The 17145-nt window shown below is 34.4% G+C and overlaps 1 protein-coding gene across 2 annotated transcripts in view; it reads right to left on the reverse strand.

The window, feature by feature from the left end:
- The window catches only part of POF1B (POF1B actin binding protein), a 96777-nt gene that overhangs the window by 51070 nt on the left and 28562 nt on the right, over positions 1-17145 (reverse strand). For both annotated transcript variants that reach the window (XM_057301161.1, XM_024927236.4), the window contains exons 6-7: positions 11879-12061; positions 2134-2264 (exon numbers count right to left, since the gene is read on the reverse strand). In XM_057301161.1, the coding sequence (XP_057157144.1) occupies positions 2134-2264; positions 11879-12061 (314 nt within the window). The remainder of the gene's footprint in view (positions 1-2133; positions 2265-11878; positions 12062-17145) is intronic.

The raw sequence follows: 17145 nt of genomic DNA on the forward strand, positions 1-17145 counted from the left end.
TATTTTTACTTGCCTGATACTATACATTTAGTATGTAAAAAAAAAAAAAAAAAAAAACTGTGACATGAACCCAGGATATGAACTCTGGATCTAGAATAAGGGTACTTAAGACTATGTCCTATATACTTCTGAATTTTACAATGTGTACTTTGATAAAAATATTCACAGGGCATGGTTAATGCACCGAAGTAGAGCACCTAGGACAAACTGAAGATTTAGGGAAGGCTTTGCCAAAAAGTTCATAGATTATAGGTAAAGCAGTACTCAAAAATGTCTGAATCCATCTCAGGCACTTAGTAGCTGTGTGATCTTAATAACTTATTTTCTTTGGGTCTTCATCTGAAAGTTTGTAAGGTTATCATGCAAATTAGATAATATAGATAATGCCTGGCACATGGTGGATGCTTAACATATAGCTGATTATTACATTAAGGGAAATATTTTAAAATAATGAACATGTGTAAAGAGATGAAATAGTTGTTTGGGTAATGGGAAACAGGGAGACTTGTTTGTGTAATGGTTAATGGAGATGGTGTTGATTAGGATAAAACTATGATGAAGGCCAAGTTGAAGATAGAAATCATGCATTTATAATGGCACCAGTTCAAATAAATGGCTCTGCTTTTCTCTAGCAGTGATCAGCTCCATGGGCATAACAGTAATGAAGGCATTTGTTCATTCAGCAACTATCTATTGAGCACCACAGTAAACCAGCCACCACACTATGCACCAAGGACATCAGGGTAAATAAAGCAGCCCTCATGGAGCCCTCTGCATTCTAAAGATAGTGGGTGTTGGATGAAGGAGGTGGTGGTCGTTTTTTTTTTTTTTTAAAAGAGAATAAGGCAGAGAGTTAGAGTAATCCAGAGTTGGGGTTTTGCTAAGTGGGAAGGGCAGTTCAATAAGGAGGCAAAGCAGTTGAGGGTGACAGTAAGATAATGGTTGTAGTCATTAATATGAAAGCAAGAAAAATCAAGTGGGAGGGAGCTAATACATGGAGAAAAGACAAGATATACAAGAGATTAAGAGAGAATACATTACAGACACCAAAATATTGACATGGAAAAATATATACTATATATATTTGAGTGAGAAAATGTACAAAATAGTATATATGGTGTCATCCCATTTACATTAACCTATATGTTATATAAAATTATATATTATTTAAAATCTAAGAATTAGAAGAATCTAGTTAGTGAAAAGTCTGAATTAGAAAATATTCTATTGACTTTCCTTTATCTTCCAAATTATTTTGAATTTGTGGAGCTTTCCTAGATATTGCCTGACAGATGGCCACAGATATGCTGTAATTATATAGTAGAAGGCACCTTTTGGGGTGTAGCTTATAGAATTCATTTCATGACAAAATATGGTCTCATCTACACATGAACAGTTGATAAATTTTTAATGAATATCTATTTAAATCTATATAATTTTATATTGTGTTATATAAAATTATGTTTATGTTTATATCTATTGATATATTTTTAATTTAATGTAATAGATAATAATATACAAAGTTTATATATAATATGTGACATATCAAATATATTTTAAACTCTGGCCTACATATGTTGAAATCACATAATTGGAAGACAAACAGTGGTGTGTTGGCAGTAGGACGGTACCTAATATCATCAGTTTAATATCTTAAAACAAGTTATAGTATGCCATGCATTTTTGAGCTCCTTGCCCAAGATGTTGCTTGTGCCATGAAAGTACATCACAAAGGAAGGTACATGGAATTCTTTACTAATCCTAAAAGGGCTTGTGTTTTTTGTTTTTTGTCTGATGATTTTCATAATCTACATTAACTCTTAAAATGAGACATTTGCTCATATCTGCCCTGTTACCTGGGGGGAGGGAGGAGGGATAGCATTAGGAGATACACCTAATGTAAATGACAAGTTAATGGGTGCAGCACACCAACATGGCGCATGTATACATATGTAACAAACCTGCACGTTGTGCACATGTACTCTAGAACTTAAAGTATAATTTAAAAAAATAAAATAGAAAGTACTAGAGTTTTTGCTGTGAACCTAAAACTGAAGTCTATTTTTAAAGTACTAGAATGTTGTAAAATGTTTGGTAGCTACAACATCAAGGCAAATAATATGTTTACAGTACCTTCCTCCAATTCTCTGCAAATGTTCTAATAAGCAGTGATATAGATCCGTATTCTTACGGCTCAGATCAGCAAGCAACTCTCCAAAATATCTGGGGTCCAATTTTTCAGGGCCATCATCCTGAATTATCACCTGAAGCAAACATCAATCACAATTGTAAGCAATATTAAGTTTTTCTAAGTTCATAGATATTTTTATGTGAAGCGAAAGAAAGATAACCTACTAAAGTCATCACATAAATCAAGCCATTTTTTTCAGGGATACATTTTTTAATGTGGGAGAAATTTAAAGAAAAATCAACATTGCAATGGCAATTTCAACTTCATTTCACTCGATTCTAAGTGTTCAAATGAAAGCAAAACTTGCATAGCATAAACATTCTTGAATATAGGCACTTAAATAAAACAGCAAAATGAGTAAATTAAATCACATGGCTTATTCATATGTCTCCTGTGGAAAAAGAAAATGTGAATTATATTTTTTATTAATTTTTAAAATTAAAAATTAATTGAAACATAATAAAAGTACATATTTATGAGTTTTACTGTGCTACTTCAATACCTGCATACAATCTGTAATAATCAAATCAGGATAATAGCATATCCATCACCTCAAACAATAATCATTTCTTCATGGTGAGAACATTTAAAATCCTCTCTGCTAGATATTTGAAAATATAGAGTAAATTTCTGTTAGCTATAGTCTCCCCACAGTGTTATAGAACACTGGAACTTATTTTTTTCTACATAGTGGTAGTTTTGGATTTGTTAACCAATCTCTTCCTATATTTTCTTCCCCCTCCCTTCTAAGCCTCTTGCTACCACTATTCTACTTTCTACTTGCATGACATCAATATATTTATATATTTAGCTCCCCCATATAAGTGAGAACATGTGATATTTATCTTTCTGTGCTCTGCTTATTTCAGTTTACATAATGTCCTCCAGGCTTATCAATGTTGCCTCAAATGACAGGATTTTATTCCTTTTTATGGCTGAATATACTCCATTGTGTACATTGTGTATACACATACCATATTTTCTTTATCCACTTATCCATTGATGGACACTTAGGTTGATTTCATATCTTGGATATTGTTAATAGTGCTGCAATCAACATGGAAGTGCAGATATATCTTTGACATACTGATTTTTGAATTATACTGACTATAGAGGAATTACTTCCAGTTGGACGCACATATTCTAAGTGAAAGTCAGCCTGATTTGTTAGTATATCTTAAAGGTAGATAAACCTACTCAATTCAATGTGTTTTAACGTATTTCTTGTTTGACTTCCCCCGTTTATTATTTAAAGCCAATATTTAGTCAATCTCACATGGGAAAGAGTAGCTCAGGGCCAACTGTAGAGAACTCATAGACTTCAGAGACATTTGAAATCCTAGACGCAAATTACTATGAACAGTGTCCTAAATAAGACACATTCTGTTGGCTTCCTATTCTTGGGTATCAATCTTTTCAATATTATTGGGCACTGTGGCTCCCATCCCCAAAACGCACTGCCTGGAGGATAATAACTTAGGTTACACTCCATACTACTTTCAACATTGCATGTAAAACCAAGTGCCCTAAAAACACATTTATTCTTAAGCATATAGATGGTAAATGGATTTGAATTTGACTACTGATACTTCCTTTTCAACCTCTCCTCTGAATTCAGACCTTAAAAAACTGTACATTCTAAGGCAAATGGAAGAATTGCAAAGTAAGCAAAGATAAGTTTTCATAATTACATCTGTGACACAAAAATCAGTTTATAAAATATTGGTCAGTTAAAAAAAGTGAGACACAAAAAAAGTGTAGTATCATCACATTTTTGTTCAGTCTAGATGAATATACCACAATGTTAGTTATCTTGTCCATGTACCCTTTGGAGTTGCTTCCCTGAGTAAATAATGATTATTTCTTAAAAAGAATAAACTCTCATATGTGAAGGCATGAGTAGATGGGTAAACCTGTAAAGCCTGAATATAATAAGTCCTAAGTAAACATTTGTTGGATAAAAATATTTTTATCACCATAAAAATAATAATAATGCTGATTCTGCATCAACTCATCTTGTTCATCAAAAGAAATATTAAGGACATCCCTTTTAATAGCTTAATCTTTCAAGGTAAGTAAGTAGTGAGAAAGTTGATTATAATAAAGGATAAAATTGGAGCTACATATTAAGCAGAACAGAGGGAAAAGCACTGGTTGTAAGAGGTGCTTTAACAAATCACACTGAAATGGATTTAGTGAAACTTATTCAAAGCTATTCTCACTTCCTTTTGGTGTGTGAGTGTGTGTTTCCAGTTTGACATTCTTCTTTTCCAAACCAATTAAAAACAATGTAGGTGGTTTGAGTTGTAATTTTATAATGAGTATAAGTAACTGAATAATAACATTTGTAACAGCGTAAATTATTCTTTCTCATGGGAAAATAAAGTGTATGATCTTTTCTTGTACTACAAAGTGAGTATCAAGAATTTGCAAACCTTTTTCTCATAAACAATGGGAATTCTGCAACAAGGGCTCTAACGAGAGCTACAGATCAAATGCTAAGAGTTCCAAGAAGAAAACTTAACTTTCAGCTGTATGAGAGAGGTTGTATGAAGAAAGAATCATCAAACTATGACAACTAATTAGGTGTGGAGTGGCAAAGCAGACAGAGCAGTAAAAAAATGATGTTAAATATTAAGACTAGTAAATAAAGCACTGGATATATCATTGATAGATGAGAGAAAGTGAAAAGCAGATATGATTCGTTTGAGATGACTGTGGGACAGTCAAGTAGAGATGTCAAGTAGGCAATTAAAAATGATGCATTGGAGCTGAGAAAGTTTTGGGTATTGTCCATACAAAAGTAGTAGCAAAAGTCAAGATTTTATATCATGTTGTCAAGGGATAGAGGGTAGAGAAAAAAGAAGGGGGGCTGTTCTCATGCTGCTGATAAAGACATACTTGAGAATGGACAATTTATAAAAGGAAGAGGTTTAATGGACTTACAGTTCCACATGGCTTGGGAGCCCTCACAATCATGGTGGGAGATAGGGAAGACCAAGCCATGTCTTACATGGATGGCAGCAGGCAAAAAGAGAGAGCTTGTGCAGGGAAACTCCCTCTTATAAAACCACCAGATCTCATGAGACTTACTCACTATCACAAGAATAGCATGGGAAAGACCTGTCCCATGATACAGTTACCTCCCACTGGGTCCCTCCCACAACACATGATCATTCAAGATGAGATTTTGGTGGGTACACAGCCAAACTATATCAGGGGCCAAGAATGGGTCCTTGGAGAAGAGGTCCAGATGAAAGAAGGAAGAAGTGCCTGAGAAGAAGTCATAGAAGCTGCAGTATAGTATAATGGAAAGAAAGATATCAAGAATAGAATAGATTAGCAGTGCTAAATGCAGTAGAACTGAAACAAAATGAGGGTCAAGAAAAGTAAGTGGGATTCAACAACTTGGAGGTCAATAAAAGCAGTTTCAGGAACATAGTGAAGCTAGAATCTGGTTTGCAGTGTTGAGGAATGTGTGAGTAGTGAGAATATAGCATCTGAGAGTATGTCTCCCTCCTTTGGAAATTTTTCAGATGAAGGGAACAAAAGAGATGAGATTATAAGTCAATAGAATGGTAGGGTCACAAAGGGAGTCACCCTGATCACAAAGTTAGAGTCTTAATTCTTGAAGATCAAAAGAATCAGAAGTTTGCTGAAGGTATAGAAAAATTTTTCAGTAAAGTGGAGCATTGAAGGAATTTATGTGGTGAACCAAAATCATGGTCCCTGGGCCAGTAAAGTAGCATTGGGATAACCAGGGAACTTGAAAATGCAGATTATCAGGCCCCAGCAATCTCTCCTTAAATAATTCTTCCAATTGATTCTGGTGCCCACTAAAGTTTGAGTTCCACCATCCATTGTTAGTAGAAGGCAAGGCTACCTGCAGAGAGGGAGACATCAGCAGTGAGACTTGGAGTATGAGCAGGGTGGGACAGATAAGAATTAGACATTGAAGACTGGTAATGAGTTGATTAGAATCAATTAAAAAGGCTGTTTAACAATGGTGGGAGTCCAGAAAGACCGAGACAATCTGTACTAGACTAAATTGGTTTAGTCTGAAGACTCTCTAGTATACAAAGAAGTCAAAATCTAGGGGCACAGAAGGTGGATGGCAGTCTACACAAAGCAAAGGATCAGCAAAGTGATGCCAGTAAAAGGAGAAGGGCTTCTAGCAAGATCATTGCTGAACTGGCTGACAATGGAAACCAGTGTGGCTTAGAATTGAGGGATGGAGAGTTTGGTGAAGGTGACATTAAACAGAAATGAGAGAGTAAGAGATAAAACAAGAATGTGATGGTAAGAGAAAGAGACATTCAGAATCCCAGGTTAAACAGTTTCAAGTGAAGATATAAATTCAAGGACTGGCTGAAAGCTATGTGAACTGAAGATGTAGAAATGAAGAAATTGAGAGTGAGGAAGAACCATGAAGACAGTGTGGGAAAGGGTACTGATGTGGGTGGTGAAGTTCTTATAGATGATTGTAGATTCAGTAGGAAGTGGAGAGAAGATTGTAAGTTGGCTGATGAAACTGTTGAAGGACAGAGAGAGTGACCAAAATGTCAGTAGAGAGTGATAATTCAAACCAAGGCAGGTGGTGTATAAGGATTACAGAGTTTCAAGGAGAGTAGAAAGCTGATAAGGGATAATTGATCAATAGGAACCAGAACATTTGTGTATTGAGAAAAGAATTAACAATAGATACACAAAAACCAAGCAAATGAAAAAAATTAGAGAATTATTAACACCAGCAAAAAGTTGTGCGAATAAAAGAAGCAAAATAATACACAATTTGGTTCAGCAGTAAATGATATTTTATAGCAATAATAATATAAACACTGAACACTGATTTACCAAAAATAAATGGAGATTTAACTATATTGGGATGATGGAAGGGATGAAAACAGTTGGATAAGAGATTAATAGAATTAAACCTGTGTGTCAGAATTATCAACAGATAATATGTAACACTGATAAATCAAGACATAGCAGCATAAGTATACCCATACTATAAGTTTATGCATACTGAAAATACATGCATGCCATTTAGCTTTATATATAGCTATTTAGCTAAATGCAAGTAAATATCACAAGACGAAGCTAACAATTGAAAATGATTGCCTCTGGGGATCAGCTCTGGGTGGTGAAGAGGGTAGGGACAGGGAATTGCTGTTTGTTATATGCCTTTTACTACTATTTGGCCTTTTAAACTATATACATATATTACTTTAACTAAAAAAACTAATTTATAAAAAAGCAAATAAGTAACAATGTGTTAAAAATAAAGTTGAGTTTGCCATAAAACAATAGTTCTAAAAGGTTTCATAGTAAGAGGTTGCAGAGGTTGCAGAAGACAGATAAGGTAGTGTTGGGAAAAGATAGGCCCCAAACGGACACTAATTAAATTTGTGGAAGCAACAGCAGGGGATACAAGTTTACATAAAAGGCACTCATTTTCAATATTTGGATTGAAGAGGGCAATAAACATGGAGAGGAACTTGAGCCACCTGTTAATGAGCGAGGGGATAGACAGAACTGCTGAGTTTATTGAACTAACCAGCCCTGAAATTCTATCATTGGTGAATGACATGTTAAATAAACATTATAGCGAGCTTCACAGAGACCTGCCAGAAAAAGCACCTGACACTAAGATCTGATGTTTTCTGTCAATTCATTAAAGGCATCACATCACCAATTGGAGTATTTTTCATTGGCAATAGCACTATCCAGGTGATCAGGACTGTTCCCTTAACATCTTCCCATGACTACAAAAGACTTCCCTGAATCCTTAAGCCAAGTGGAAGAGAGTTGCACACACACTATATACACTTATTTGAATATTTCTTACAAACGCCACCTATATGACAACTTGTAAAATGACTTCAGCTGAGCTGTTCCCTGTCATCAACAGGTGTAAAATTATCTGTTCCTTGCTAATGACAGGAAAATGATCACAGCATGTTATCCTTAATTTCTTCAGGGAAGTATATGTAACTTGTAATATTTTGAATTTGAAATCAAAAGGGTGATATTAGTAGGGAGGACCATGGAAAATGCACATAAATTAATTTTATAAAAATATTTTAAAGCCACAGTTTTAGATATCTGATTTTGAAAAATATTTTTAATGCCTTTCACTTTGGGGAAAGTACTTTAAAGGTGATCTAGTTTCATCTAAAAATAGTCTTACAATGAAACTAATTTCTTATATTGGTGATTTGAAACATTTGCGACCCAGAGTTGGGGCAAGAAGATCAATAATCAAACATTAATTTCAGCATCTGCTATGTACTTGACACTAAGATAGGTGCTTTACTTATTTTATCTCATTTAATCCTCTTGTAGGATATATTGTACATTAAAGTATGATTCTTCCCCTTTTAGAGATGTAGAAACTGAGGTTCCGTCCAGCTAAGTCTATTGCTGAAGGTCATGCAGCTCAGCAGGATCAGGTTTTATAAATTCAGATAATTAAATTGAATGCCTGTGTTCTATTCCTCTTTACCACGCTCCTTCCGAATTACAGTTTAACTCTAAACACAAACCATGAAAATGGGTCCTACTTTAGTTTTAAAAGAGCCTAATCTATGTCTGCGCATCACTCTTTAAAGATACTCTTCTACCCACATATCACTACAGGGGACATGTAAACACCAAGGTGCCTAGGTGGGAGAACTCCCTCCTTTGTCCATGGGATCTGCACAAGCAGGTTACCCTGTCATCACTCTGAGCAGGAATGGACCCAATCCAAAGTAATCTATACAAGTGAAATTACTAACTCTAAGCTTCCAGTAGAGTGGTGCTTCCAAGGGCCTATTCTATTTTCAGCAGCACTTCAACTTTATCCTTATAAAATATTGAAAAAGCTGGGGGTGGGGGGCTGGGGAGGGATAGCATTGAGAGAAATACCTAATGTAGATGACAGGTTGATGGGTGCAGCAAACCATCATGGCACGTGTATACCTATGTAAACAAACCTGCACGTTCTGTACATGTATCCGAGAACTTAAAGTATAATAAAAAAAGAGATTATCTAAAATGGAAAAAAAGCGGAATTTAGTAAAATTAAAGAAAAAAATCCTCCAGCCTTTACAGAAGCTACATAGAAATCTCAAACTACAGTATGAATAATAAAAAGTGATACATTAGTTACCCAACTTTGCCCCTTTACTGAGTAGACAACATGTAATCTAGTCAAATGTATTATTAGATGTACTAAGCTGGGGAAAGAATATTATAACATTACTGTTGCCACTGGACAAAACTCTTAATCCTGTCATACAGTTCCCATCTCTGATCATTGTCCCTTCTACCATTTCTATTGTCATTATTCTACTTTGTTTTACACCTAGACTATTGAAATAGCTTCTAATAATCTTTCATTTGCAAAGTTTTCTCCATTGATTTTTTCAAGTTGTAGACTTCGTAGTTTATAAAAAATTTCCAGCACATATTTTTATTTAGTATTTTATGGATGAGGATGTTGCTGAGAGATTTTGTATTACTAAGAACACATAGCTTGAGAGTAACAGAGTTAAGACAAGAACCCAGGTCCCCATACACTGAAACTAGTCTGCTTTCTATCACCAATACCTTCCCTGTGGCAGACTCTTCTTAACCAAGTGCTTTCTTTATGTTTATACTATTGCTCAAGGACTCTCCACATAAGTGACCCAAATTCAAGGAGGAACTATCAATGGGCTCTGGAGTCAGCCTACATATGTATAAATCTTGGCTTTACTGCATGCTGGCTGTATAGGCCTTTGCAAATAATTTAAACTCTTTGAAACTCGCTTACCTTATATGAGCAATAAGGACAACAATAGCACCTTCCTAATCTGATCATTGTAAGAAGAAAATTAATCAATATGCTAGCCATATCTATTAGTATTTTCCAACTCAGCAACCTTCACTCACCCTCCATTGCCTACTAAAGAAAGCCCAAAGTTTTTAAATTAACACTTGAGAATCTCATGACCTGGCCTTAATGTATCATATTAACACTACACCATAATACTCCTTGTCACATGTCTTTCATGCCATACAAATCAAACCCCTAACTTTTTCTGAAACCCAGAATTTACTTTCCCAAATCTATGACTTTGTTTATGTGATTCTCTCTTCCTAGGATATTATTTCCATGCAATATCACAATACCATATATAGAAATTCTGCCCATTTTTCAAAGCCCAGGTTAATTAATTCCTCAACATAGCCTTCCTTGATCTCTCAGCCAAAATTAATTTCTTCAATCTTTTGTTCCCAAAGTGTGTTGTTTTTTCCTCTTTTATGACTGAAAACACTTTGGTTTGTATTATGCTTTTTTATGTGCCTGCCACTTTCCCCTATTAGAAGAAACTAAGGCAAAGCAAAGTTAAGCATTAGGTTGAACTGTATAAAATTGTTGCTATTATACCAGTTTCAACCTACAAAAATGACAATTTCAAATGATCTAATCTAATAAAATGGCTCTTTTATGGTTATATCTAATACACTTAAGGTAAATAATCAATACCTTCTGGATTGTATTCTATGAGTTATTCTAGAGGCCAATGTTTCTGTGCAGATATACAGAAGAAAGACAATTTTAGGCTTTTCTTTAAAATTAGAAAATTTTAAAAAATGTAGAGATAAGGGTCTCACTATGTTGCTCAGGCTTGTCTTGAACTGCTGGCTTCAAGAGATCTTCCAGCCTTGGCCTACCAAAGTGCTGGGAATGCAGATGTGAGTCACCGAACCTGGCTCTAGGCTTTTCTTAGATTGAAAAAAGATGGATTTTAAATCTTTTGTAGTTCTTTTTGATTAATGTGGCCAAAATGTATATTTCAAAATTTCAGTTCTTAGAAATAATCTCATGTATACTTAATATAAAATAATCAAATTCTTATGTGGGCTGGCTCCTTCTTTATTTTTTTCTTGTTTTCTTTTGTCTTTTAGTAAGAGGTGCCTATGAAAGAGGTCAATTGGAGATCTAGAAAAATACAAGTGATGGTTGATTCCCCATTGTTCCAGTTATTAATATTAGTTTTACCAACATACAAGAAAATCTTTTTTCCTTCAACACTTGTATAGCAGATGTTTATAAGATTCCAAAATTTTCATAACATAAATTAATTACCAAGAATTGTATTACATGAGATTTCTCCTTAGCAACTAAGTTCTAGTTTCTATTTTGTCAATGTGATACATAATAAAATCTATACATATTTTGATTTGATTCTCAAGACAAATAATATATTCTCAAAGAAGACATACAGAAAATATGTATATATTCTCAAAGAAGACATACAGGAAGTAAATACCAGTTTGTGAAATGTGACCATTAAAATCATCTTAGATAATATAACTTCCAATTTATTGTTCATTTAAATACCATACCTCGTGAAAATATTTAACATTGCACAACTGTTGGGCCCATTTTAGAACTGAAGATCAGCTACAAATTAGGTATTCATTAACCAGTTCATAACTAACCTCATATATTTAATGTCTTAATTGACCTAAATTGTTTTGTCTTCTGAGAGAAGATGGGAAGATTTGTTCTAAAAATGCTGACAAGGCACAAATACCAGTGATACAACTTCTCAGTATTTTGATGAAAATTTAATGGGAGCACCTGCATAGTGGTATGAGAAGAGTTCAAGAACATTATTTCAGTTTGTTAAGGAATCAGCTGATTGATCTTACCTGCTCACAAATCTGGCTTGATCCACTATGGCACAGTTCATTTCCAATATGTGTAGAAATTGGATTATTTCCTGTGATGGCTTGGATTTGCTGGCTAGAATCAGGTTGTTGCCAGTGTGCAGAGTGGATGACCTGGGGCTGTTGGACAATGTGATGATGGCATTGAGCCTGAGGATGGCACCCCTAAGACACATACACATGCCAAAAACAGCCACTTAGGATAAACATTACTAATCAAGAAAAACAACTGAAACCATTTTTTTAAACTTAATGTTTTCTTTCACTATAATTCAAACCCTAGGATTTATAGATTTAACTAGTGATATTTTTTCAATTTTTTTCATTGGGAAAATTTGTATTGAATTCTGTTTTTATTTGATCAGGTTGTCGTGACCATCCGAATACTTATGTAGATTGGCCAAGGCATTGCATGTTCTAATTAAATTAATATTCCAGCTATACTTAACACTAAAACCATAATGAATATTAATATTAATATTACTTTGATGATTCAGTAGGCACTTCAGAATCTAATTACATAAAACACTATAATACCAAAGATATAGGTAAATTTAAAATTAAAAAATAATATAGTGATTTTCAATGTCAGGAAGCATATTAGAATCACAGTGGGTGAGGAGCAAAGTTCTTATCCTTATGAAACTTAAGGATAAATTTCTTAAAAAGATTAAAAAAACCAGCGACTGAAACTTTAGACCTAGAAAACATGGATTCTAACTCTGATTTTATCACTAACTCTGATCTTGAGAAACTGTATATGCAACCTTTATGAGCCTCCGTTTTTCCCATTTATAAAAGTGAAGATGGTACATATTCCATAGGGGTGCTATGAGGAGTAAATAAGCTAATGTCTATAAGTTGATTACTACAAAGTAGGTGAGTAACAAACATTATTATTATGATCACATCATCATCATTGTCATAGTCATCATCAACTTTATCATCATTTACCCTACTAATTTTGCAGATGAAAAAAAAAACTCTGAGGTCTAGAAAAGTAAGATAATTTGCTCATAGTAATGCAGCTAATTAATGAAAAACTTGGGACTGGAGCCCATGATTTCCAGCTTAGACTTCTTTTAGGATATTAGGCTGAATTTGCACTGACTTCAAGATATTCTGGAATTTGTTGTTTTTAAACTAAATCTTTGTTATCTGCTTATTTGTCATGGCTTTTTTCTGGTAAGTATAGAGCACAGACTAAGAAAAGATATCCAGTTATTTTAGTTTGGGGGATTTCAGGCATACTTGAATTTGCTTTCTTATCTTGTGATTATTCTACTTCGATAAGAGACATCTGGAAGCCTGTTTTCAAAAGAAACATACTGTATTTTGAATCACAGTGCTACATGTATGCACATACAATTAATTTTGAAAGTAAAAATGCAATGCACTATATCCTTTTGACTATGGAAAGTTGGCCTATATTAATACAGTAAAACACTTCATATTTTACATTTTTATATGAAACAATTTTCAAGCTGTATTAAATGAAAAAAGTACAAAAGAATGAAATAGTATACTCTTTCTGCTGTAACATGTTTTAAAAGTGACGTATACATTTACAAACATATATAACTGCTTTGATATGCATAGACCAAAATAGTTTTAAGAGTAGCTGCTTCTGGGAAGAGAAACTGGGGACAAAAGTGTCTGGATAAGGAGGTTTATTTGTCACTGTATACCTTTTAATGCTCTTTTTATTCCTTTCAATGTTTTTTATACTTTAAAATTTTTCCATGTATAAAAATTACCTTTTCATGTATACAAAAAATATTTTGAAAAATGAAATATATATAAATAAACACATTTTACAAATAGAAGTTGCCTTGGTAGATATAGAGATAATAAAGGTCATAGAATAAGTTCCTGCTATCATTTTCTCTAGACTCTTTTCAAATAGCACACTTTGTACATATACTAGCACTAAAATCTTTACAGTTTAGGAATTTTGGGGGTGAATGTATGTTACATTATTATTATCTTTTATGTTACAAAATATCTTCATATACTGGAATGAGGTAAAATTACACTGATAGTCTGAGATGACTATCACTCATTGGAGAGCTTGTAGGCTATTGAAATAGAAGCTCTCCTGAAGGAATAAAACAAAACAAAACAGTATGTTCCTCACAAAGCAAGTTAGGAAACTCTTGGAAAGCACACATCACTAGAGGGCAATAAAGAAATCAAAACCTGTTTCTTAAAAATCTCCCTTTGTTAATGTATCAGTTGTCTCTTGAATAGAACACTGACATTCCCATAATCTGGGGTGCCTTGCAGTCTACCTGAGCCCATTTGGCCTGTGAACAATTTACTGGTACCACTGAGGTCTTAGCAGGTTTTCAGTTTTCAATTCTTACACTAAAGTTCTTTTTCTAAAGCAAAATGTTCATATATTCATCATATTTTTAAAATAAATAATAAGCTGAATTTTTAAAGTACAGACAGATCAAACATTTCTGATTTGTCATATTGTTTTTCCTTTTTGATAGAGTAAAAAGAATTATGATGAGTACAAATCATATGAATTGGATAGTTATCTTGCACCTGGCACCACTTTACCACCCTTCCAACACAAAGATCTCTTTTTTCTTGAACATTTCTCATCTCCTAAGAGCTAGTCCTATTTGATTTGGTCACATGTTACGGTAAACAGGTTCATCCAGACTCTGGCTTTACTCAGATTGTCCTAGTTTATCTCCACCAATGAGGAAACTAGTAGGACAATGCAATTGCAGTTTGCTCTATCTGCATGGTTCCTTTTACACTGGGCAGCTTTCGTGGCGGTTCCCAAACTCCGAAACTGTTTAAGTAATTAATAAGATAAAGTGGGCATAAACAAGTAAATATTCGAGTTAACAGTAAATAGCAGCAGTATTCTCTTAAAGGAGCTAGTCTTTAGTTGTTCCAGCTGCACAGCAACAATGTACAAGATATTCAATCTTTTACTCTAGAGTCCAAGAATTAGAAACACTATTTGTTCTCTTTAAAACAAGAAGCTAGAAGCAGCATGAAATGATTTGCCTCTAACATTCCTTACTATTTAAAACGTGTCAAACTTATTTTTTGTAGCCCAGTTGGATAAAGGACAGATGTTATAATTTGATTTCTTATAAAGGAAAACACTCCTTGACGAATAGGTACATTTCATGAAATTTTTTCTGCTTGGTGTCATAATGTCCAGAAATATTCTGCTGCTCCTCTGTAAGATAAGTATTCAATACATACCATAGCAAACCCTTCAGACTATATCCCAGCTTTCCAAGCAAACCAAAATGTTAAAGATTTGCATGTTTATGATTCTGAAAGTTTGCTTCATTTTAACTGGACACAAATAAGTAATAATGCATTAGTTCCTATGAATCTGGTAACAAATGTCCACAAGTGCTCATAAAAAATAAAATGAGTTCTTATGCCAAAAAGTTCAAAAAGGAAAAGCTAGAATTTTTTAGTCAGTTTGATTTGCATATGAAAAAAATGATTTTGTTATCGCAACTGATTTGATAGTGTTTAACTGCCTCTTATGGGTCGAATTGTACCCTCTCATACCCAAGATATGGTGAAGTCCTAACCCCAGTAACTCAGAATGTGACCCTATTTAGAGACAGAGTCTTTATAGAGATAATCAAGTCATTAGGATAGCCCTAATAAAATATGACTGGTGTCCTTATAAAAATGCAAATTTGGACACAGAAACAAACATGCACAGAGGGAAGATGATGTGAAGACACACAGGAAAGTTTCCATATGAAGACAAAGTATTGGAGTGATGCATCTACAAGCCAAGGAATGTCTGAGGCTACCAAAAGCAAGGAGACAGGAATGAAAGAGTTCCTTCTCTGGCAGCTTCAGAGAGAACATAGCCCTGCCAACATAGTAATTTCAGACTTCTGGCCTCCAGAACTGTGAGACAATAAATTTCTGTTGTTTTAAACCATACAGTCTGTGGTACTTTGTTGCAGCAGCCCTAAGAAACTAATACAGTGCCCTAGTTCAAGAATGTCCAACAGACAAGTCCTGGACATTGGGCTGGACATGCTTGTATGAACTGAGAAGAGCAATATGAAACCTCTGTTGGTTATAGTAACAACTCTGCATGAAGGACTTGCGGCTCTAGATGCCATGGAATTACTGTGGCCTTGCTGCAGTTTTTTTTTATTATTATTATACTTTAAGTTTTAGGGTACATGTGCACAATGTGCAGGTTAGTTACATATGTATACATGTGCCATGCTGGTGTGCTGCACCCACTAACTCGTCATTTAGCATTAGGTATATCTCCTAAAGCTATCCCTCCCCCCTCCCCCCACCCCACAACAGTCCCCAGAGTGTGATGTTCCCCTTCTTGTGTCCATGTGTTCTCATTGTTCAATTCCCACCTATGAGTGAGAATATGCGGTGTTTGGTTTTTTGTTCTTGCGATAGTTTACTGAGAATGATGATTTCTAATTTCATCCATGTCCCTACAAAGGACATGAACTCATCATTTTTACGGCTGCATAGTATTCCATGGTGTATATGTGCCACATTTTCTTAATCCAGTCTATCATTGTTGGACATTTGGGTTGGTTCCAAGTCTTTGCTATTGTGAATAGTGCTGCAATAAACATACGTGTGCATGTGTCTTTATAGCAGCATGATTTATAGTCCTTTGGGTATATACCCAGTAATGGGATGGCTGGGTCAGATGGTATTTCTAGTTCTAGATCCCTGAGGAATCACCACATTGGCTTCCACAATGGTTGAACTAGTTTACAGTCCCACCAACAGTGTAAAAGTGTTCCTATTTCTCCACATCCTGAATAGACACTTCTCAAAAGAAGACATTAATGCAGCCAAAAACACATGAAAAAATGCTCACCATCACTGGCCGTCAGAGAAATGCAAATCAAAACCACAATGAGGTACCATCTCACACCAGTTAGAATGGCAATGATTAAAAAGTCAGGAAACAACAGGTGCTGCAGTTTTATACTTGGTCTGTCGATTTGAGCTTAACAGAATTTTTTAAATGTACTAGAAGCTTTAGTTTTCTAGATCTTTTACAGTATATGGTATTTCACATATCTGTTCGTATGTATTGTACATTTAAAATTCGTTCTATATTAAAAGAATTAGAACAAAATTATAATGTTTTAAATTATGATTTTTGTTGGACCAGTTTAAAGGAAAACATACAAGGCATTAGGATATCTTTATTAAGTTCAGATTCTGCCATTAATTTTCTATGTGACTTCACATAT

Source organism: Pan paniscus, chromosome X, assembly GCF_029289425.2.
Source record: "Pan paniscus chromosome X, NHGRI_mPanPan1-v2.0_pri, whole genome shotgun sequence".
Lineage (NCBI taxonomy): Eukaryota > Metazoa > Chordata > Mammalia > Primates > Hominidae > Pan > Pan paniscus.